The sequence below is a fragment of the Aureobasidium namibiae genome, assembly GCF_000721765.1.
Source record: "Aureobasidium namibiae CBS 147.97 unplaced genomic scaffold scaffold_9, whole genome shotgun sequence".
Taxonomy (NCBI): Eukaryota; Fungi; Ascomycota; class Dothideomycetes; order Dothideales; family Saccotheciaceae; genus Aureobasidium; species Aureobasidium namibiae.
In genome coordinates, this window is record NW_013581200.1 from 864,635 (window position 1) to 886,253 (window position 21,619).

At 51.2% G+C, this 21,619-nt stretch overlaps 7 protein-coding genes across 7 annotated transcripts; 3 read left to right on the top strand and 4 right to left on the bottom strand.

The window, feature by feature from the left end:
* Positions 1 to 1,483: 1,483 nt before the first annotated feature.
* On the bottom strand, positions 1,484 to 3,134 carry M436DRAFT_64223 (uncharacterized protein; the record flags this gene model as incomplete). Its single annotated transcript, XM_013571716.1, has 3 exons — positions 1,484 to 1,946; positions 2,013 to 2,473; positions 3,123 to 3,134. The coding sequence occupies 3 exons, from the start codon at positions 3,132 to 3,134 to the stop codon at positions 1,484 to 1,486; spliced, it is 936 nt and encodes a 311-aa protein (XP_013427170.1).
* A 1,664-nt stretch (positions 3,135 to 4,798) lies between these two features.
* Positions 4,799 to 6,988, top strand: M436DRAFT_47378 (Ca2+/calmodulin-dependent protein kinase; the record flags this gene model as incomplete). Its single annotated transcript, XM_013571581.1, has 3 exons — positions 4,799 to 5,350; positions 5,454 to 5,504; positions 5,597 to 6,988. The coding sequence occupies 3 exons, from the start codon at positions 4,799 to 4,801 to the stop codon at positions 6,986 to 6,988; spliced, it is 1,995 nt and encodes a 664-aa protein (XP_013427035.1).
* A 1,292-nt stretch (positions 6,989 to 8,280) lies between these two features.
* On the bottom strand, positions 8,281 to 10,677 carry M436DRAFT_47145 (P-loop containing nucleoside triphosphate hydrolase protein; the record flags this gene model as incomplete). Its single annotated transcript, XM_013571529.1, has 1 exon — positions 8,281 to 10,677. One exon carries the CDS (start codon positions 10,675 to 10,677, stop codon positions 8,281 to 8,283), a length of 2,397 nt encoding a protein of 798 aa, XP_013426983.1.
* Positions 10,678 to 11,781: 1,104 nt separating this feature from the next.
* M436DRAFT_47628 (uncharacterized protein) lies at positions 11,782 to 12,774 on the bottom strand (the record flags this gene model as incomplete). Its single annotated transcript, XM_013571620.1, has 1 exon — positions 11,782 to 12,774. The coding sequence occupies one exon, from the start codon at positions 12,772 to 12,774 to the stop codon at positions 11,782 to 11,784; it is 993 nt and encodes a 330-aa protein (XP_013427074.1).
* A 1,788-nt stretch (positions 12,775 to 14,562) lies between these two features.
* On the top strand, positions 14,563 to 16,214 carry M436DRAFT_82328 (glycoside hydrolase; the record flags this gene model as incomplete). Its single annotated transcript, XM_013571852.1, has 8 exons — positions 14,563 to 14,639; positions 14,695 to 14,834; positions 14,887 to 15,144; positions 15,194 to 15,516; positions 15,574 to 15,725; positions 15,780 to 15,991; positions 16,054 to 16,128; positions 16,195 to 16,214. The coding sequence occupies 8 exons, from the start codon at positions 14,563 to 14,565 to the stop codon at positions 16,212 to 16,214; spliced, it is 1,257 nt and encodes a 418-aa protein (XP_013427306.1).
* A 1,345-nt stretch (positions 16,215 to 17,559) lies between these two features.
* Positions 17,560 to 18,512, top strand: M436DRAFT_82329 (uncharacterized protein; the record flags this gene model as incomplete). Its single annotated transcript, XM_013571853.1, has 3 exons — positions 17,560 to 17,908; positions 17,962 to 18,230; positions 18,285 to 18,512. The coding sequence occupies 3 exons, from the start codon at positions 17,560 to 17,562 to the stop codon at positions 18,510 to 18,512; spliced, it is 846 nt and encodes a 281-aa protein (XP_013427307.1).
* Positions 18,513 to 20,602: 2,090 nt separating this feature from the next.
* On the bottom strand, positions 20,603 to 21,250 carry M436DRAFT_47498 (uncharacterized protein; the record flags this gene model as incomplete). The annotated part of the gene is made up of 1 exon (XM_013571601.1): positions 20,603 to 21,250. A coding segment is annotated over one exon (648 nt), but the record flags the coding sequence as incomplete, so codon positions are not given.
* Between the last annotated feature and the right edge of the window lie 369 nt (positions 21,251 to 21,619).

Here is a 21,619-nt window from a genome sequence, read left to right on the forward strand (position 1 = left end):
AAGTCGCGCGTTTCCTCGTGAATATTCATTGAGTGAGTCATTGTGAAATATCGGCAGCTGTGGCGGCGAATATGAACCCAGGGGACAACTTATATAAAGTATGGGAATCACAGACCTGATAGTCACCCTCGACCTTGTCGGAAATAACAGCGTCCAGATCATCAGGGTTAAGGGCTGCAGGAGTGATTAGGTTCGTGTTCTAGGGAGTTGATGATGTCTCTCATTGTCGCTTGGCGCTTCTTCTACCTCTTTTTGACGTGCTGCACGCCTCATCGGAGAGAGAAGAGAGCGTCACGGACCTGGTCGCCTCCCTGACCTCTGCCCTCGCGTCTCTCACTGTCTGGATGTGATGAATGCCAAGGAATTCTGGGCGAAGAGTCTGTAAATGGTAACAGCCTTCTCCTGACCGAGTCGCTTCACCCTGAGCCAGGCCTGCCTTTCGTCGTTGTTGTTCCACCAGACCTCGCATTGGATGATAATGGAGGCCGCAGAAAGATTTGTCGTGTTACATCGACATCCCGGCCTTCTTTTTCTGGGTCGTGGTAGAAGTGACATGATGACTATGTCAATTGATGGTAGCGCTTTACGCTCTCGCAAAAGATGCTGTGCGGGGATCGAAATCATGTCGTGCTCGTTGCATGGCATATAGGAAGTTGAAGGTGTCGTTGAGTTTTCTTTAACACTTGACGAAGTGGCGCTCCAGCTTCTCAAGATTTCATTCTGCGCAGATCCCTAGTATTCGTCGTATACCACTTTATCACCCGTGGACCGGATACTGCCATCCTTGTACCGCTTTGGGATTACTTTTAGCCACTCTTCGCCGCTCTTTGGTTTCTTGTTGGTTGGCTTGGATGGGTTTGGTGCTACGCTGGCGATTCTGGTGGTAGCATGGCAAATCCTCTCATCGTAGGCGGCTGACGAAAGCTCCGTTGGTTCTACATACATCCTCCGACATATCTGTGTTGAGCTAAGTCTAGGGAGATCAAGCCATCTACGGCATTTTGGAGACGTGAGACTGGTCCAGATATCAGTATATAGAGACTGTTCCGGACGTCGCGAGTTAAAAACAAGTCCAGACGTCAGTGTTTGAGTGTAGCGTCACTACGATCTCTTCGCCGATGAACGTCGAGATATTTGACACCCTGCTGAGCAACCGCGACAACCTGACGTCTTTGATGAAGCAACCGAGGTCTCGGAGTTCTCAGCGGCCCAGTCCGTCAAGAACGACACTGACGTGCTCTCGTCTCTCAGACACGCAGTCAAAGTGGACATCCGTATCGTGTGTGATTGTGGGATGGTATATATAAAACGACCTTCGAGTGGTATATGAATGCTTTGATGCAGTTATCCTGCCGATCTCGACGCGGTGAGCAGCAGCTTGAGACGTGTTCCATGATATTGGCATGGTTTGTGCATGAACTGTGATGTCTCTTGTACGTTTATTGCGGTTGGGTACGAGACCTTGATGTTCGTGGTCGTCACATCACAACCATCCGGAGCTCGAGCTTCTGCAGCCCTGATAACCAAATCTCCGTTGCATGGCCAGTGGGCTTGTATTCAGCGTTCCAGACTTCGGTCTCTCGAATTCGTAAAACACCAGAAAAGCATTTGAGGGTCCAGTGGCAGTGAGGACATGCTGCCCGGGTGTAGATGGTGCAGAAGTGAAAGAGGCACTTGATTTGTCAATCTCAGATGACAGCTGGGGCGAGTTGGAGGGTACTGAACATCGTTTGAACAGGGTCTGATGGTGTGTTGTTGATGGGACCGATCGTATCAAAACCAGATACCGTTTTCCGAACCACTTGAACGGCTGTTCGGACTTGAAAATTGTTCTTGGTCGGGAAAGAGCTGGTGCGTAATGTTGCAGCCGGATACAAGCTACTGGGCGATCGTCATGGGTTGCGATACTCTCCAGCTCGTTGTTGATGCGCTCCATCAACTCCCAACTGATGAGTTCCACAGTATCTGCCTTGACCAATTTCTTGACTTCTCTCTTGAAGTTGATCCATCACTGGCGAAAGGTGTTGTCCATCGAGACATCATCGCAGGTAGCCTTGCCCGACACGCCGACTTTTCCGTCATCCCCGACCCAGACCTCAATCTTGCCGGAAGCGAACTTTGCAGCGCCATCATCGTAGTCGCCAGTCTCGCAGTCGCATGTGTACAGGCCAAAGTGGGTAACACCGCTTCTGAGGAAGTAGCCGAGAGATTCTTCGTTGTACATGTCGAACTGGACGTAATCTCCGACACCGCCGCGCAGGACCACTGCTTCGAATTGTTTGAGGTATGGCTTGAGGTAGAGTGCACGGGTGTTGTGGTGGAAGCGCATCAGGTGTACGTCTTGGACTGCGCGGAGGGCAGATGTATATTGAAGTTGTGGATGAGATGTCTTGAGAATTAGGATGTATGCCGGGTGATTCAGGGCTCTTATATCAGACTCCTGAATGACAATTCGGTTTGCTATGACAATGAGCTACAACGGGGTAGATGGCAGTAGAGATGATATTGGAAGACAAGATTGCTGACAACAAAGCCGATGCTTTCGAGCTTTGAAAGGCTATGCTGGTTGCTTACCTTGTAGAAAATAGCCTCCTCTGTGCTGAGCTATGTTACATGAGTAGCTATAGAAATGCACAGTTGCTTTCCCAAACAGAAAGTATCCATTGAGAGCGGTGTAAGTCGTGAGGAGGGCTGTAGATCGTCACGGGGAACCAGCTTTGAGATGCGCCTTCCTCACACGAATGTCTACAGCAATGTACTCGCTATAGAAAGGCACGGTTCTTTCTGTATCAGAGAGATGTGACCAAAGAGAGCCGAGATGAAATCGATTTTCGATGTTCACTATCCTATCATTCGAGGCCACTGTGCATTTCCTTGGCCGAACTGGTTACAGGCCAATATCTCCTCTTTGTGCCAGGAGGTTTTCTAGATGTTTGGTCCTTCGGCAGACAAAGCCATGTCTGTCTGAGGCACTTTGGATCAATAGTTGAGCACGGTAAACACGGCTGCGCGTCCAGACCATGATTAAGTGGTGGTGGCTTTGTAAGTCCCACTCTCAACGACGAGTTGAGTCGGCATTCCAAGCAGCCCGTTGAGGAGTTACCAGGATGTTGCAAACTCACAGCAAGCCGCATTTTGGGATTGTTTACTCTGATGTTGAAGAGGCCTGACTAAGACGGCTGCATCAACAAACACGCCCCGAGGTTATCGCAAGGGCACAGGGCGATCACTTTGTATGTCTGCTCGTGCATGAACATGACATTCTTTTGTGTGTCTGGTTCGAACGGCCGAATGAAAGACGAGAGGAACCAGAGCCGAAAGAGTGGTCGCTTGGCTGAGAAACGCGGCTATCGAATGCGGGATGATGCAATTGCCAAGTGGCAGACGCCCAGACACGTCATGAAAATGCAGGGTCAACGTCATTTTTTCCCTGGAGCTGCCGGCTTTCCAGGAGGACAAAGCGAAGGGCTCCGAAAGCAAGATGGCGTTCATCTGGCTTGACAGTCGGCATATCAATGCTTAGCAACCAAGATCTCGTATCCCTATATATGGTTGTGATATTACAGAGTAGGTCAAGGAGGTCGGTCGATATCAAGGGCTCACTTGCCTTACAAACACACCATCAGGGTCTTGCCGCAAAAGCAGGTTGGAAGTGGAGTAAAATAGGTGTCTTTGGCGACATGTCAAGCAGCAAATCCAGCGCTTGACCGTGGCTGGGTCTGTTATGGAAAAAGCGGAGCCCACTGTTCCCGGAGAAGAGGCAGCTTTTTGGGAAAGGAAAGCAAAAAACGGCCGGCGCGCAGCGGGCGCCAACTGTCTTTCTCGACATCATACTGTAGAGCTACTCGGTCCATGTATATGACCTCAACTGCTGTGGCTGTTCGTCCTCTCTTTGCCTAGTGTCCTCAAACTTCGCTCATAAAACATCCGTTTCCGCCTCATCGTCCAGCCTCCGGCTAGTCAAGGAAATCGAGAGACACCGCCCCGGCAATAATTACGAACGACGAAATACGAAACGAACGAAACGGGGGAGAGAAAAGACAATCGCCAGCCATCTGAAAGGACACTTGCCTCAGTCGCTTTCTTCGCTGTGCAACACGACGGGGCAACAGGATTTCACCTCCAGATTGACAGCTCCTCGCGACGCACAAGCAAGCCCTTGCAAGGTTTCGAGATTGAACAAGTCGTCGATCGGCGGGAGTTGATACCATGTGGAAAATCGAGGTTAGTGGTTCAGCTGGTGTTGCAAGTCCCCTCGTTCCTTCCCTCCCCAGAGCGTCGCTGCCCCTGCAAAGACAGAGGTCGTCCTGGCCATCATCGAGGTCGTCATGAGGTTGGTTGACAGCATGATTGGCCCATGCTCGCGAGGCAATGGGGGCTCGTGTGTCATTCCTTCAGGTCAAAAAACAAAGCACTCTTTGCGTGCATGACATGACAGCCTTGACCCCGGAGGGAGAGCGATCCGACGTCATCAAATCCTATGATGCCAGCGTTCGTCTAACTCTTGCTCCTGCTCAACCCTGCATCCACCCCGACTTCCCATCCATCCCATCCATCCCTCATCCTCCCATCCACGCTACCCTTCCCGCTTGATAATCATCTTCCCCTCTCCGACTGTCACGTTGCTTGTGCTATTTCCAAGCATTAGCCGTTTACAGGCACTCGACACATCTTTACATCTCTCGCTTTCACCCACGCTGCAGCCTCTCAATCACTGTTGTCCTCTTTTTTTCAAAAAAGCGACTCAACCCCCCGATTGCGTCACCACCACGATACAACAACCCCAAACTAATCAACCATGTCAACGATACAGAACCTCAAGAACTTCATCCGTCACGGCAAGCAGGCGCGCGACCAGAACCCAAAGTCGCCGCCTGACCAACCCGCCGTGTCCAATGTCCACGCCCAGCGTCATCACAACACACAACATGCCTCGCCAAGGCAGCAAGAACAAAGGCATCACGACCAATATGCCATGAGTGATCCCAACGTTTACGCCCACCAACCTCTGCAAGCAAACGCCCCCCAGGGTGACTTCTCAGCAGCTGCCCTCGACAACCGCAACGTCGCTGCCAAGGCCGGTGCTGCCGCCGGTGCCGCTGTCGACAAGCAACAAAAGAAGGAGCAGCAGAGAAAGGATGTCGACCCCGAAGTGCTCGAGCGCATCGTCGCCGAAGAGCGTGAGGCCAAGGGCAAGCTTCCCAGATACCCTGGATTGGAGCGATGGAACCTGGTCGAGAAGATGGGTGACGGCGCCTTCAGTAACGTCTACCGCGCCAGAGACAGCCAAGGTGTCTACAATGAGGTCGCCATCAAGGTTGTGAGAAAGTTTGAGATGAACTCAACCCAGGTATGTATCTGCGATCCTTCCTTGCTTTTCCTTGGCTTGCTTTTCTTCTGTTCTCTCTTTCAACCTGCCGTACATGCAGCCGCCAACCGTTATTGTGGTATAGGGCGACAAGGTTCTTCATCCGGATTTCAAGAAGACGCCCAAGGGAGTGGAGGTGCGCATATCCCTTTTCTTATTGCTTTCCTATCTCTTGCAACCGCAAACAAGATGATATCTGTTCGACAGACACTGACTTGTACTTGACAGCGTGCCAACATCCTCAAGGAGGTTCAGATCATGCGTCAACTCGACCACCCCAACATCGTCAAGCTTGTTGAGTTCTCCGAGGCTCGTCAATACTACTACATCGTCCTCGAGCTCTGCCCTGGTGGTGAGCTCTTCCACCAGATCGTCCGTCTCACCTACTTCAGCGAGGACTTGTCAAGACACGTCATCGTCCAGGTCGCAAAGGCTCTCCAGTACATGCACGAAGAGGCCGGCGTCGTCCACCGTGACATCAAGCCCGAGAACTTGCTCTTCTACCCTACACCTTTCATCCCCACCAGAAACCCCAAGCCCAGAGGCCCCGACGATGAGGACAAGGCCGACGAGGGTGAATTCATCAAGGGCGTTGGTTCCGGTGGTATTGGTCTGATCAAGGTTGCCGATTTCGGTCTCTCCAAGGTCATCTGGGACAGTCAAACCATGACTCCTTGCGGAACTGTCGGCTACACTGCTCCCGAGATTGTCAAGGATGAGCGTTACTCTAAGAGTGTCGACATGTGGGCTCTTGGTTGCGTTCTCTACACCCTTCTCTGCGGTTTCCCTCCATTCTACGACGAGAGCATTCAAGTCCTGACCGAGAAGGTCGCCAAGGGTCAATACACCTTCTTGTCTCCTTGGTGGGACGACATCTCCAAGTCTGCCCAAGATCTTGTTTCTCACCTCTTGACCGTCGACCCCGACAAGCGTTACGACATCAACCAGTTCCTCGATCATCCCTGGATCCGTGAATCTGGCGAGGAGACCAACGCTGCTGCCGATGCTCCTCCTCTCGCTACTCCCCTCTACCGTGGAGCTCACTCTGCTGGTCTCGACTCTAAGACTCCTCTGCAACCAAACTTCGACCATCTCCTCGAGACTCCTGGTGCTGGCAAACGCTCCGACTTCCGTTCGCCTGGTGCCGTCAACTTGCGTGAGGTCTTCGATGTCTCATACGCCGTCCACCGTCAAGAAGAGGAGGGCAAGCGTCGCAAGAACTTCAAGCAAGGATATCGTGGTGCCAACGGCCTCAACTCGCTTAACGCACTTGACGAGGATGAGGATGACGACGAATACGGCCAATCGCAGGGCTACGACGCCTCATCAGCAAACCCACCGGCCAAGGTTCCCAAGGCTGGTGCACAAGACGTCGCCGGTGTCGAACGTCAAATGCGCAACACCTCATTGTCAACCGCCGCCCAAGCTCGCCAGCGTGAGGCTCCTCGCACACAGCCGCAAGAGAAGGGATACGGTCAACACAGTGCTGCCGTAGCCGCTGCAGCCAAGCGCCAGGTCAAGAACCGCGGTGCCTTCGAGCTGAGTCTGGACAACGCCACGCTATTGGGTCGCCGCAAGAAGCCCGAGCCCAGCAAGCTGAGAGAGCAGTCTGTGCAGTAGAGAGCTTTGAGAACGACGATTTTCCTTTGACGTTTATACACTTCTTTTCCGTCTACGAATGACCGAACATTGCGCATTGGGATGGGATACAAAAGATTCGCTCTTTCTCCTTGTCCATCCATTTTTACTGCTTTTACCTTTGCTTTTTCTCGACTAGGATAACGACATGCGGGCGACATCATGAAGGAAACGCGCCAGGGCAGATTGGCGGGTTTTTATGTTTTTCATCACTATTATCATAGATTGGAAGAGCGTCTGATACGAAATGGCATATTCTACTCTTTCTTTTCCATCTCTGCATATGAAAGCTTGCATCTTTTACCTTCGAGTCTGTTCTGTCAGAATCTGTGCATTCTCTGCCGATTGTTTCTCTTGGGCTCGATATTTGACATGGACAACTGCCAAACCACTACGTGAATTGATACAGCTGTGAACCGAGCAGTCGACGGACATCTTCTGGAACCACAAAGGAGGATTCTAGTTTCTACCATCTCCCTGGAGTCTCTGATGTTCCTGAATTATGTTCTGCGTTCTCTTCAGATTGCACTTGATGTTCAGACGATGTTGGTAATGGCTTTCGCACCGGGGAACCCAGCGACTAGTCTTCTTTTGCTTTGGGCAACGTTAAGGGTTGTATTTTCCCCCCCATCAAAATGCTTGGTTATGGACAGCAGAAGTTGTTTAGATCCGAGTGACCTAGATTTTGTCGTCTAGACGCACTTTGATAGACCTTTCGAGATAGAAACAGGGTCGTATCCACAGCAAGCATGACGTCATTATGAATCAATGTCGACAATCACGAATGGGCAAGAGAAAGGAGCTCAGGGTCTTGTCACCAAAAACTACCTCTACCTCCCTGAAGAGAAAAAGTAACTAGCTGTATAAATGCACAGTGACTTTAAGCTTAGAAATGGCATTCAAAGAGAGCCCGTCATTTATCGCATCTCAATGGATACCAATTCTAATCTCAAAGTCACTGTGTCTTTTGATAGCCGAGTACTGCGTTGACAGCTCCGTGGGAGAGAGAGAGAGAGGAGTGTAGAAGACTATCCAATTGTATATGATTGACGAGGTGAGAAGTCGGATTCTTCGTGGCTCAATGATTGATATAGCTGTTTTTCTTATACTGGGTTAAAAAATAAAAACAAAAAGGAAAGAACTTTCCCTACCCGATGCTTCGCTCCTCTCTAGCCTGGATTGCCCTCATATCCTATGCTTTCTCTAGAATCCGAAGGAAATCAAGATTCTGACCTTGTACAAACTTGCAAAGATGCATCAGCGAATTGCCAACCTCAATTGAAAATACTGCTACGAGCATCCTCGGTAACCTTGTTAGCATTGTGAAGATGTTGGGTAGCGTCCAGCACTGTCTTAATGTGCTTGTGAGCAAGAGGTTCAGCCTTGAAACTAGCCAACAGCTGAGCAGTCTTGAGCATATTCTTGATCTGGCGACCATTGAGTCTGAGCAGAGAGAGCTGGCGGATCTCCTGTGTGGTGATGGCATGGGGCTGGGTCATGGCCTCATGTTGGGAATTTGCAGGTGTTTCGTGACTTCCGTTGATTGATCTGATTGACGAGGCAGGATTCTGGGGTGGCTTCAAACGGGCAGCTGCTTGAGCATCGTTGTGGCGGCCGAGGAAGTTCTCCCAGGTCTTACGACGACTGTCGGGTGACAGGTCGGGATAGTCGATACTGATGTGGATTCTTGATTGAAAAGCTGGATCGAAAGTCGAGACACGGTTGGTGGTGAGGAACATGATGCCCTCATGGTATTCAAGCACACGCAAGAAGATGCTGACAAGTTTATTGCGTTCGACCTCATGCCGACTACGCTCTTCGAGGAAGATGTCGGCTTCGTCCAATAGGAGAATGGCGTTCCAGCGGGTGCACATACCGAGTACGGAGAGCAAGCGAGTCTCGATATGCTTGCTGTCCATACCCAAGTCCCCGGCGCTCATTATGAACAAGGGGGCCCCAAGGTGCTCGGCCACACTTTCAGCAGTCAGAGTCTTGCCAACTCCTGGTGGACCGCATAGCAACAGGATGATGCCTCGCCCTTTGCCCTCAATGACGTCGTCGTACGCAATACGAGTAGCTTGTTGTGTGCAGGTGAAGCCGAGAATGAGCTCCTTTGTGTCTGCGGGCAGCACGAGAGAGTCGAAGGCGTCCTTGTTGAAAGAGACATCTTGCACAGATCCGATAAACAGGTTGAGCCACATCTTCTCCTTCAAGGCGAAACCACGAATCAAGTGATTGCAAAGAAGTTTTTGTTCGTCGGTAAGAGGTGGGAGCTTCTTGTAGTCACCTTCCTCTCCAAAGTGACCGTCGAGTGGCATGCCACCGCCGAAGCCTTCATCGAGAGACTCTCCGAGAGTCGGGAGATACAAGGCACGGGAGCTGCGAGTCGTTCTCTCTGTGCCTTTGCTACCCAGCGCCGAGGTGTAAATGGCTTGATTGGGATTATAGCGGTTCCAGCCAACAGTGTCGATGATGATTCTGCCCTTGACGCTGTGACGCTCCTTCTGACCATACATGTCCAGTCGGTGGCCGATGCCGTCGTATGCGCGGTAATGAGTGCCGACAAGGCTTTCGATAACCGAGCCTCTGTCAACAAGGTTCTTGCGCAGGGCGGTTTCATCAGAATGGTACTCGATAGGATACGCGGTGAGCGAAGCGATAGGACAAGTGCCTTGGAACTCGTGAACATCAATCTTGGCAATTGTCCAACCAAACCTGGTGCCGTCAAAGTCAACGAAGCGTATTTTGAGTGAATAGACTGGTCTCTCGTCTTTGTCAAAGCCATATCTGCCAGACAGCATGTTGAAGGCACGGTCCTGGCCCTCCTCGCGGGCATACACCATGGTACCTGGCTCGAAGATTGTCCAAAGAGTTTCGTAGGTGATGACACCTTGTGCCTTCATGTCGCGCGAAGACTCAATCAAGACGTGGAACTCTTCGTACAGGAGATCGCGCAGGATTTGTGTATGCTTTAAACTCAGTTCTGTGGTGTCGAGCCGTGATGGTAGAGTAGTGTCATCCTCGGCGTCCTCATTCTTACCCTCAGAAGATTTTGCAGAGATCTGATCCTTCACAGCCGTTGCTGCAATGTCTTTGACAAGATCCTTAGCCTTGATCAGAGTCAACATGTCGCCGATTGACTGGCGTTCGCCGGTAGCTCCGTCTAAGTCGAAGCTGCAATCCTTAGTGGGGTCCTCGCATATGGTACAATCCTTGTAATGCTCGTGCAGTGTTTGGAGCGCTTCGATAGCGTAGTCGAGGTCAGGGAAACGATGGATCAGACATTCAAACTTGCCACTAAACTCCAATCTCTGCAGACCCACAGTGACACCTGGATAGTCAGCCAGCACGGATTGAAGAATCCTCTTCAGCAGTGGTGACTGGATGACGATCGAGTGCAATGCCAGCGTTTTACGAGGGTCGCCATAGACCTTGACATGTCTGGCGATGAAAGCCCATTTCTGCGTCTCAGCATTCTCAGCAGGTGGTACGAGATCTTCGGGTATCGTCTCCTGCCATTGGAAGCGACCTCTGCGATCCTCCTTGCCAGCGTAGAGACTCTTGTACCCAACAGACATGCCGACCAACTTTGGGTCCAGCGGCTTCTCCTTTGGCTCGATTGGCTTGGTAGGATCCTGAACCAAGATCGGCAAAGGTGTTGACGTGCCCATTGCTAGGGCCTCGAGTTCAGACCGTTCACTGTCGTAGTCTTCATCATCCTCTTCGAGCAGCTGTTCGGCATGTTCGTTGTGTCTAGCATGAATCGCCGCGAGCCGTTTCCGGTGGAGCCACAAAGCCATTTCAGAATCATGGTTACGTGCGAGGGGGTTCATGTTGACCAGAAAGAAGAGACGGAGAAGGCTTAGATGAGTTGATGTATGTTTGGCGATGAGGACGTGTGTGGCGGTGTGAAATGGTCGAGTAGGACAAGAGGCTGTATTGACGGAGGTGGGATGATGAGGATTGGTGGTTTGGTTGCGGAGGAGACTGATGGCTGTTTTGAGCGCAGAAAGTTATCTTTGAGATGGTCGGAGTGAGGTTTGATCTTGATGTTGCCAGCCGCTGTGAGAGACGGGCCCCGCAATTGCTCGGTGCCACACTCGATTCGGGTTGTTGAGTTGGTTGTGATAGTACGGGGTGACTCAATAAACCTGGCGTCTATGGTCGATGGCAGCTTTCAGACAAGGTGCAATCCAGTGAGAACCAATCTCCAGGAAAGCGGTCGAACAGCTAGGGCCGCTTTGACAGATACTGAATGGATGATAATGAGTTCTAAAAATTGGTCGATGGTACGTAAGAGATGTTAGAGCTTACAACTGAATGTGCGAATTCCTGAATTGAGAGAGATTTATCAAGGTGAAGTGTGAGTGTTCAGGGAAAAGAACGGACGAAAGCACATGCAATCACTTAGCTTGGACATGCGGGTTGATGCGGCGTGACAGCGCATGCTTTGCTTTGCCGCAAAACTGACCTCTCACATGCAGCTTGGGCGCCTATTGACCCTTGACTCACCAGTTTCAATGCCAATACCGACTGTTCCGTCTTCTCAAGACATTACGATAGTTGTTTGCAAGACAGTGGTATTGAACAGCTGCAAATGTAAAGATTTCTGCTGTCATCCGTCGCCATCAGATCCTGTGATACCCAATGCACCCCAAAACCCGGTTTGCACAAAAGGCTGCGCGGATCATGCTGCAAGATTGACGTTGATCAATACAAAACACGCCAATATCCAACCAGGATGTCTTCGCTATCGACAGATCAAATGGCTCACATCACCAGTCCCCAAACTGGCTCAGCTGTATTTCTTCGGCAGCCAAATGCTCAAGCTCGGCGAAACTGATCCCGTGTGGTGGCACAGATGTTTGTGCCGCAGAGTCAACACGAGCCGGTATGCATTTTTTGGGTATGGCAGGCGGAGGAGGCATCAACTTTCGGTCGAGGTCATGGCCCATCTCTTTCCCATCCAGCCAGTTTCTCATGTCGCCGCCGTTCTTGTTGAGGTGTCGCAATGCTTGTGGCGACGAGATGTTGTTGTTCGGCAGATTATCGACCGACCAGTCTAGCTCTTCAAGGTCGTCTGCGGACAGATCGAAATCGCCGGAGGTAAAGGATGGTATACGATCGAACGAACGTGTCGTTGACGGAGCGTTTGCAGGCTTCTGGGGGGTCGAGAGGTTTATCTGAGAGCTACGGTCGAAGAGGTCGTCGAAGCTTCCAAACTCGTCGGTCGTCGAGGGTGAACCGAGTTGGTTCTTTGCATGGCCATGAGTCTTACTAGGCGTCTGCTGTGAAGGCGCAGGCGCTTGGGTGTGGGCGGGTTGTGCTTTGGTAGTCGTGACTGGTGACTCTCCAGCCAGGTCGAGCAGAGTATCGTCGTCTACACCGTCGTCTTCCCATGGCTCTTCTGGTGGGTCTTCTTCTTGCACATCTGGCAACGGCGCAGCTGGAACAGCAGCCTTGGGCTTCAGAAATGCGCCCAGATGGAACTGACTCCTCTGGTAGCCGAACTTGTCATTGACGCGTTGAGTGCCCAAGAGGCAGGCCTTTGTTGCTTTTGTGTCTTGGAGAGTCTTCTTCTTCAGAACCTCCTTCTTCCGCGTCTCGGCCTCCTTGATGCGTTCAGCTCGCTGCAGTAAGATGGCGCCACGCTCGAGTTGTCGCTTCTCGGTGTCGGTGACAAGGGTAGAACCGCGCGCCTTGAAAGCTGCCTTTGCCTGCTTCAGCGTCTGCTTCCCATCATGCACCTCCTTCTTCGTCCGACCCATCACAGGTCATTGTCTGAAAGTTTAGGCACAATTTGTTGTTTGAGATGCATCGCATGCATAATTTGTTGGCAATCCTTGGCCTCCCTGTCGGCTTCTCGGCTTCTCGGCCTACGCAGCCACGAGCCAATCACGTGTCAACGCTTTCCGGAAAGGCATCAGCTGCCCTTCCATGGCCCATCTCTCCGTGTCTGCAAGCCACACCGATGTCGCATACTGCTGATCCTCCCTCCCCGTGATCTAGATACTGTCACGTTGTAGCTGCTGAACTTCCACGATACTTTCCAGAAGGGAGTCGCGTTTTTGGAGAATTCGTCTGAAGATTTCTTCTCTCTTGCTGCACTTGTTGGTCAGGCAAAGCGACGCATCTACGATGTAACAGTCTCTCTGAGAAGATCAGTAGCAGTACTGACAAACTATGACCTTCGAGTCAAGCAAAACAAAGCATTTGTTATGCCACTTGCCATGATCGCCCAAACATACCGTTGTCACCATGCCTTATGACCTGTACCGAGGCCGATCTCTGACCAGCATTGTTCTAACTAGGCATGAGAGCGTTGCGCCTTCGACCTTAACCAAATGCTACACACCACTGTTTGTCTGCCGGAGATGTTCGCAATATCATCTTCGCCATTCACGTCAGTGGTTGCTGTACAGTCTTCTTGTACAGGCTCGAAAATTTGCCGGCAATGCAGTCATCAAAAGATCGCCGCTTCTTGTCACTTGTTTCGACCTTCCGTTCCCTTTTCTCCTATTCACCTAGCGGGACTTGGTATGCTTGGTGTGTAGCACTGCAGTCTTAGCATTCCGACATACGTGCGTACATCTGACTGGCGAACTCGGCAACTCACGAGGACAGTCATCTTTTCTCGGCATCTCCCTCTTCTCGTCCCGCCGAAAGACCATCTCCCGAGCACAAGACTAGCCACTGATTCATGATATGGGTCATATCAAGGTCACACGGCACGTGAAGGTCGTTGGAACAATCAACCGAGGCGGTGCGAAACCTCTCCCAAAGGCTGGCCCACTCTGGTTAAAGTCTAAGCGCGTTTGAATCGTGGAGAAAAGCTGTGGAGAAAAGCTTGATCTGTGACGTATCTTGAACTCTAGTCCCTCCAACCAAGTCAGAAGCTCGACTCTATGCGACAATCCCTTCCTCCAAGGGACTTGGGCAATCGGTTTTTTGATGCGGTCAGATTTGCGCCGAGAGACCTTGTGACACTTTCGCCTTGTGTCCGGCCCGCGCGCCTGCTCGCGCCCTCTACAAGCCACTTCCGCACGAGCTTCCACCTTTCGTGAGCTGTATTGAGTTTGCAAACCTGACCATTCACAACGCGTGCCTGGCTCTCCGCACCGTCATCCTTGCTCAAGCTGTGGACCCTGGGGTTGTGGGGCGACCAATCGCCGTTGCTATACAACTTTTTTGTCGTTACTGAGCTTCAGGCCGCAGCGAGGAAAAAAAGTGTAGAGTGGAGACGATCGCTCTCGTCATCTTGACTGTTGGCTGAAAGACTGACCGCTCACCTGCTGCAACAGCGGTCTCGTGGTCTGGTGTAGCACCCGGTAGAGTCATGATTTGTGGAGGATCTTCAGCGGAGTTGGTTTACGCATGTTTACGCTGTCTGTTGGTTGCAACGGTCAGAGCTGAGCAGCATCGAGGTAAGACATACAAAAGGTAGGAATCTCCCCGTGATTGAGCTCGTATTCTGCACATCAAGATCATCTTTAACTGCTTCCCAATCCTCTGGAAGATCATCTCTTCCCCTCCATACCTTGTACACAATCTACAACATGTTTACCAAGACATTACTATCCTCTGCCCTTGCGGCACTCTCACTACTACCATCTACTGGTCTAGCGGCACCACTGTAAGCACTCGACTTGAAGCCTGCTGCTGGTAATCTTATTGACCCTTCTGCACAGTGAGCAATTTAACAAACGCGACCTCAAGTTCAACTATGGCGGCGAGAAAGTTCGTGGTGTCAACCTTGGCGGCTGGTTTGTGCTAGAGCCTTGGATCACACCCAGCATCTTCGAAGCAACACCCGATAATGTGGTGGACGGTATGTCACAACAAATCAGGGAACAGATAGCAGCGACTGACAAAGTCCAAAGAATACACCTACTGCCAAACTCTCGGCTCTGGTGAAGCATACAACAGACTCTCAAAGCACTGGGATACTTGGATCTCCGAGGATGACTTGCACCAAATCGCAGCAGCAGGCATGAACCACATCCGTATCCCCATCGGCTACTGGTCGGTTATCAAGGACGACAACGCTCCCTACGTTCAAGGCGCATACCAATTCCTCGGCCGAGCATTGGACTGGGCTGAAGGCGCCGGCCTGAAGGTGATGATTGACCTTCACGGAGGTAAGTGACTTGACTTTTGTACATGCGACCTACTCTGACAACCACCTAGCTCCCTACTCGCAGAACGGCTTCGACAATTCCGGACAAAGAGGTGGCGTCGGTTGGGGTCAAGGCGACTCGATCAGCAGAACCATCGAGGCACTCAATAAGATCCGCGACGATATGGGCAACCATCCCGCTGTTTCGACTATTGAGCTTCTGAACGAGCCTATGGGCTCTTCCATTGGCATGGACAAGGTTCGCCAGTTTTACATGGATGGCTGGGGCAACCTCAGAAACACCAACTTGGTCGTTACCTTCCACGATGCCTTTGCTGGAGTCAACGCTTGGAATGACTGGGGCAGCGGCATGTGGAACTTGATGCTCGACACTGTGAGTACTGTCCTAGACGCCTTCCTTTACCGTACTGTACTGACACTATTCAAACAGCACCACTACGAGATCTTCGACAACGGAGTCCTGCACAACGACATCGGTACCCATATCTCGAGCGCTTGTGGTTTCGGTGGATCCATGGCGACCAACAATAAATGGACAATCAGCGGCGAGTGGACCGGTGCTATGACTGATTGCGCCAAGTGGTAAGTCGACAGAAAATTGAGCTCAAGGAAAGAAATATACTGATTTTGCCTTAGGCTCAACGGTAGAGGTGTCGGAGCCAGATACGACGGCACATACAACTACAACGGCGCATCCTCGTCCTACATTGGTAGCTGCGACGGCAAGTACAGCGGTTCAGTTGGCGGCCTCGACAGCACCTACAGAGACAACATCGGCAAATTCATCGAAGCTCAACTCGACGGCTACGAGAAGGCTGCCGGTTGGATCTTCTGGACATGGAAGACTGGTATGTGTCGCAGCAGATCTATTTTGGACCTTGCAGAAAAAGAAGCTAACGGACATATGCAGAGGGCGCTCCCGAGTGGGACATGCAGCAGCTGCTTCAGAACGGAGTTTTCCCCAACCCCGTCACCAACAGAAACCGTAAGTCTATTTTTGATGTATACTTCTTGAGGCGGAGTAACACTTGGCTGACTGTATTTTCAACAGACCCTGGCCAATGCAACTAAAGATTCCGAAATACTCTTCGGTCATGACTCTTGATCGGTCAAGTACCTCACACGCATTTTGTATGCACACGACCCTGCCGGACGAAACTGGAAACACCTTTTTCTAAACCTGGCATCACTCGTCACGAATATTACGATGAAACGCTACCATATTTATGTCCATTTTGTTTTCGCACCACGACACCCACCGACAGAAAGAAGACGAAACGCACATGTGTTTATGACGACTTTCATGATTCTCATCCTTCCTCTTGACTCGGCCTGGAGCTGGACTCAAGTATAGTGTACACTCTATGTGTTATGACCGAAATGATATTTCGATCAGCGAGCGTTTGGGAATTACTCTCTACTGCGGCACAGCAAGCGTTGAAAGGATTCAAGGAGAACTCTCAAGCATCAAGGTTGAGCATGTAGTTATATGTATCTCTCTCGAATGTCAATGTACATCTACCCAGCTGCGCTTCTCGTACAGATAATTTCCGTGATTGTTTTGTTGCTGCAACTGTGAAGAGTGACCAATTCCCTGTGCATGGTGATAGAGATGTCAAGTGTTCCAAAGTGCTTCGGCTGCATCTGCTAATACCACTGCTGCAAGGTCCCCGGTCGCGATGTCTGGCTCGCTTGCAAGTTCGAATCCTTCGCACACAAACAAAGCGATCCAGGCACTCTTGACAAGGAAAGCGCGTAAAGTGCAAGACGTGAGAATCCAGAAGGTGCAAGGCGGCAGCGAGTCGTGGAGGTGTCGGGTTTTCGGCTTGGACGGGTGGAAATTGCGCCCAGGGTCAGGCAAAGCCAAAACAGGGGACGCCATCCCTTTTGCTGTCTAGCACTCGTCGACAACCTCATCTCGGGCGCATATTTCCTCCATTTGATTGGAGACGAACCACGGGAGAGACGTTAATCGTGGTTAGAGCAAGGCTTAGCTATGGTCGTATTGATGCCTGAGCAACTGGGGGCTGCGACGATGGTCGACGTTCGGCTTGATTGTCAGCTGGGTAATAAACTCTAGGCAGCCTGCACGGCGTTTATACCTCTAGCTGCCTTCTTCATGTAAGTCAGTAGTGCAACACCCTCTTTTCAGGAATAGGTCCCGTTGCCACTTTTACACTCTTCAATCCGTTTCTACCACACATCGTTGCGACATCAACTTCCCTTCCTCACGCTCGTTTCATTAAAAGGGACTATCACCGCCTATCAGTCACTCGTTTCATCAACAACCAGTCAATCGTTTTCTTAGTAGATCCGTCACTCTCTGTGTCCCGTACCTTCGTGTTTTAAAACCCCGGGACTACCAAGCATCATCATATCCAAACCTCAGAAAGAGAAGAACTTTACAACCACGCCAATGTCTTTCCGCGCCCTCTTCACCGCCGGCCTTGCTGCCTTTGCTCCTTTGGCCTCAGCATACACCACTCCCAAGGGTGATCCTACTGGCAATGCCATCTACGAGCCCGGTCTTAACAGCATCGTCCCCGTCGGCAAGCCTTTCACAATCACCTGGCAACCCGACACCAAGGGCAAGGTCTCGCTTGTTCTTCTTCACGGCCCTTCCACCAATGTCGTGCCTATCCAGACCATCGTCGAGAGCATCGACAACACTGGCAGCTATGACTGGACTCCCGACACCCATCTCGCACCCAACAAGACATACTACGGCATTGAGTTGATTGTCGATGGCACTGGACAATACCAATGTATGCAAAGATGATATGGAGGATACACAACATGATACTTACACGATACACAGACTCGACTCAATTCGGCATCTCGAACGACAACTACCAGGCAGAAAGCTCCAGCGCCGGCGCATCCACCGCTTCTGCCACCACAACTCCTATGATCAATATCAAGGGCCCCGTCTCTGCTCAAGCAGTCAGTGCCTCGGACGCTGTTTCGTCTGCTGCATCTTCTGCCGCTTCCGTTGCTGCAAGCGTGTCAAGCTCCGCCGCATCTCAGATCTCGTCTATTGCTTCTTCCGTCGCATCTACTGGTTCTGCAGCCATGACCTCTGCTTCTGTAAGTCATATCTTTATCTCCCGTACATTTGGATTCATCTGACTTTCGTCGCAGGGTTCAATGTCATCCGTGGCTTCCAGCAAGCACAGTTCTGCCACTGGTGCCGCATCCAGCGCTGCCAGCTCCATGAGCACTGCCACCAAGTCAGCCGCCAGCTCTGCCTCTTCGGCTTCCAAGAGTGCCACTTCCAGCCCTGCTGCCTCGACCGGCGGTGCCGCTGTCGTTGGCGCTGGATTCGGCAGCCTCGCATTCGCTGCTGGTGTTGTCGCTATGGTTTTGTAAATTAGCGACTTTCTGCTTTTATGACCGACAGCGTGTTTCTTTTGTACAAAGATACACCATAATGGGTTCTCGAGAGCCTGGACCTTTGTATAAGATGTAATGCATAGGATTATTTTCGCTTTTGTTCTTTTTTCTTCTTCTCAATGGCAGAAAGCTGACTTGATGTCTGGCTTCTTGCTTTCTTTTTTTGTTGGCATGATTGGTCACGCTGTTGTTGACTGTATGTAGTTTGCATCACGAAAAGAATTACTTCCATTCTCTTAATCAGCACGTTAATGTTGCTTACATGTTCGTCGTGCCTTTCCCTTCAAGCAAAACACCCACGCTCCTTTGCACATCCTCCGACTTTCTTTCCATACTGAGCAGCAATCCCATCGTCCGTTTCCTCTTCAAGACCTCCTTTTTCAAACGCGCTTTCCAGACTTCGAGAGGGGTAGGAGAGACCAGTGACGCGACTGCCACAACGGTTCTTCTGCCCTGTGGCTTGCAGCACAGTGCAACCAAGCAACGGTCTTTTCTAAAACCATCAGGCGTGTCACTTGACTTCCCCCTCTCTTCCAAAACGGCTGGAAAACCACGCGTATATGTTCGTAAAAAAATGTTCTTTTTGAATTTGTGAGTTTCTTTCCTTCGGTGTTGTCAGAGCGAGTGTGAAGGAAGATAGTTCTACGAAGACTGAAGATTTGGATCACAAGATGGCAGCAGCCAAGTTTTCATGTGTGTGTGTGTGTGTGAATGATTTTTGATATATTTTTTCCTTCCGCAATACTGTTGCTTTTGATCGAAAAGAGAACTCTGTCTTCCTTCTGATCAAAGCAAACAGCCTTTGCTATGTGTGTCTACATACTTGTTGTGTTGGTATAATCTATATACGGTAATTCCTGAATGTAGTGCATGCTGTCCATTCCCATTTTTCCCATGCTCAGCAACCGAACGAAAAAAAAAAGAAGGGTATGTTGTGTCGGTATAGCAAAGATGTATCAGGGGGGTCCATTCCCTTTGCATCTATAATTTGCTTTGCCGTGAAAAGAAAGAGAAAAAAGAAAACAACGCCATGCTCAAATAGCAACTTCGCACACCAACCCCTGCGAACCAGAACAAGCTCGCACAGCAAGAGCAAAACCAAAAGACGCATCATAGTCCTCTTCGTTCTACGAAGAAGCGACCAACACGCCTTGGCCCTGGCAAGTCGTTCCGGGCGCGGTGCCCCCCATGCCAAACCACACCAAATCATTGCACATGCTGAAACCTCCAGTGCCCTGACATTGGATATCGCCGTTTTCGGCGCAAGCGCCTGCACCGCTGGGATAAGCGATGCGGTCGTCGCGGTAGAAGCCAGCGGGTGAATCGGCTTGCTGGGCGTAGGCTTTTGTGGATGAGGAGTAAGGGGAGAAGGAGGGCACGCAGGAGGCGCCGTTGTTGAGGTTGCGGGCGTCGCGGTACACCCAGGATGTGCTGCCGTCCGAGTACATGGCGGAGTCGCAGGTTACCCAGGTGTTGGCGGATGTGCAGATGAAGGTGCCGGGCACGCAAGGGAGGTAGGTGGTTAGGTCTCCTGTGGCGAACTCGGTGTCGGGGTCGATGGGAGTTGAGGAGGCGGCTGCGGAGGCCGAGGCAGAAATGACCGAGGTCTTTGCTGTGGAGCCGGCGGTGGTGTAGACGGTGAGAGTCACGTCCGAGGGGCAGTCCTCTGAGCCAGAAGTGGATGAGGGCGTGGGCAGAGGTGTGGTGGCTACTGATGTCTTGCCAGCGTTCTTCACCGAGGACAAGGTGATCGCGGTCGACGCGGTATTCTTGCTACTGGCACTGCTCTGGGCAGCGACAGAGGTGGAAGATTGCTTGATGCTCGAGGCAGCAGACGAAGCAGCAGAAGACTTGGCTGTTGTCTTCAAAGTGGTTGGAACTTGGGTGGATGACGAAGCAGCAGCAGAGGATTTGTAGGTCGTGGGTGAGGATCCAGAGTCTCCACCCACAGTTGCAGTCTGAGGCTCAGCAGTGTCACCAAGATCCTTGTAAGTCACTCCAAAAGGTGTGGGTGCGTCACAGACGCCAGCCTGTGAGTCTGCAGGGCTCGAACGGGTCATCTTGCCGCCGTAAAGAACATCAGGTCCGGGCAGAGGGTACACAGGGTCTTCACCTTCGGTAGTAACGCAGGTATTGATTCCAGGTAGGTTGGCCTTCCAGATGAAAGGAAGAGCCTCGAAACTAGATGTGTCGCGCTTAGATGCAGTCGAGCCTTCGATGGAGACGGTCGCGCAGTTCATGTAGTACTCGCGGTTGCCCATCTCGTTTTGCCAGGTCCAAGCGAAAAGAGCATTTCCGTCAGGCGCATAAGAAGGAATGGTAAAGTCGTAAGTCGATGTCAAGGGACATCCTCCAATCATCGACTTGATGACTCTGAACGTTGCGCCATTGTCATAAGAGAGCGAAAGCTGACACGAACCACCACCATGGACGGCACTACCGGCAATGGTCATGTTGTAAGTGGAACCAGCAGAGTAAGTAGCAACAGGAACAAAAGGACGATCGTTCTGGTATCCTTTGCAGGGGAAGTTTGAGCCGTCCTTGTTCAATGGCGATGTCATGCTGTAGTCAATAATAGTGTAGCTGTTTGCAGGGTTGTATTTGCTGTGGAGGGGATAAGGCCAGCTCATCTCCATGTGTCCCAGCGCCTGCGATGCGAGCGAAAGAAGCGTGCCCGTCACCAGGACAGACCGCGATGATTTCGAACCAGGCATGATTGATGTTGTGTGTGTGTGTGTGTGTGTGTGTGTGTGTGTGTTGCGCGCGTATTGTCAAATAAGAGAGTGCAGAGTTGGAAATCAAGCGAATGTGTATGCGCGCAAAGTGTCAAGTGAGAGAGTGTTGACCCAAAAAACGAGAAGAGAGTGGATGGACGACCAAAGAAAAGAGGCCAAGAAACTGCGATGGCTGGCATTTACTTATACCATATATCGATACTCCTTATTGGATCCAGCCACTTTTTCCTCTTCCCTCACACGTTCGCTCAAGCAAGGTACGTTAAAGGGTCACGGAAAAACGGCTTTCCCAATACGCAACCGATGGTTGTCAGAGGGAGTCCAGATAAAAGCCGTGACCAACGAAGC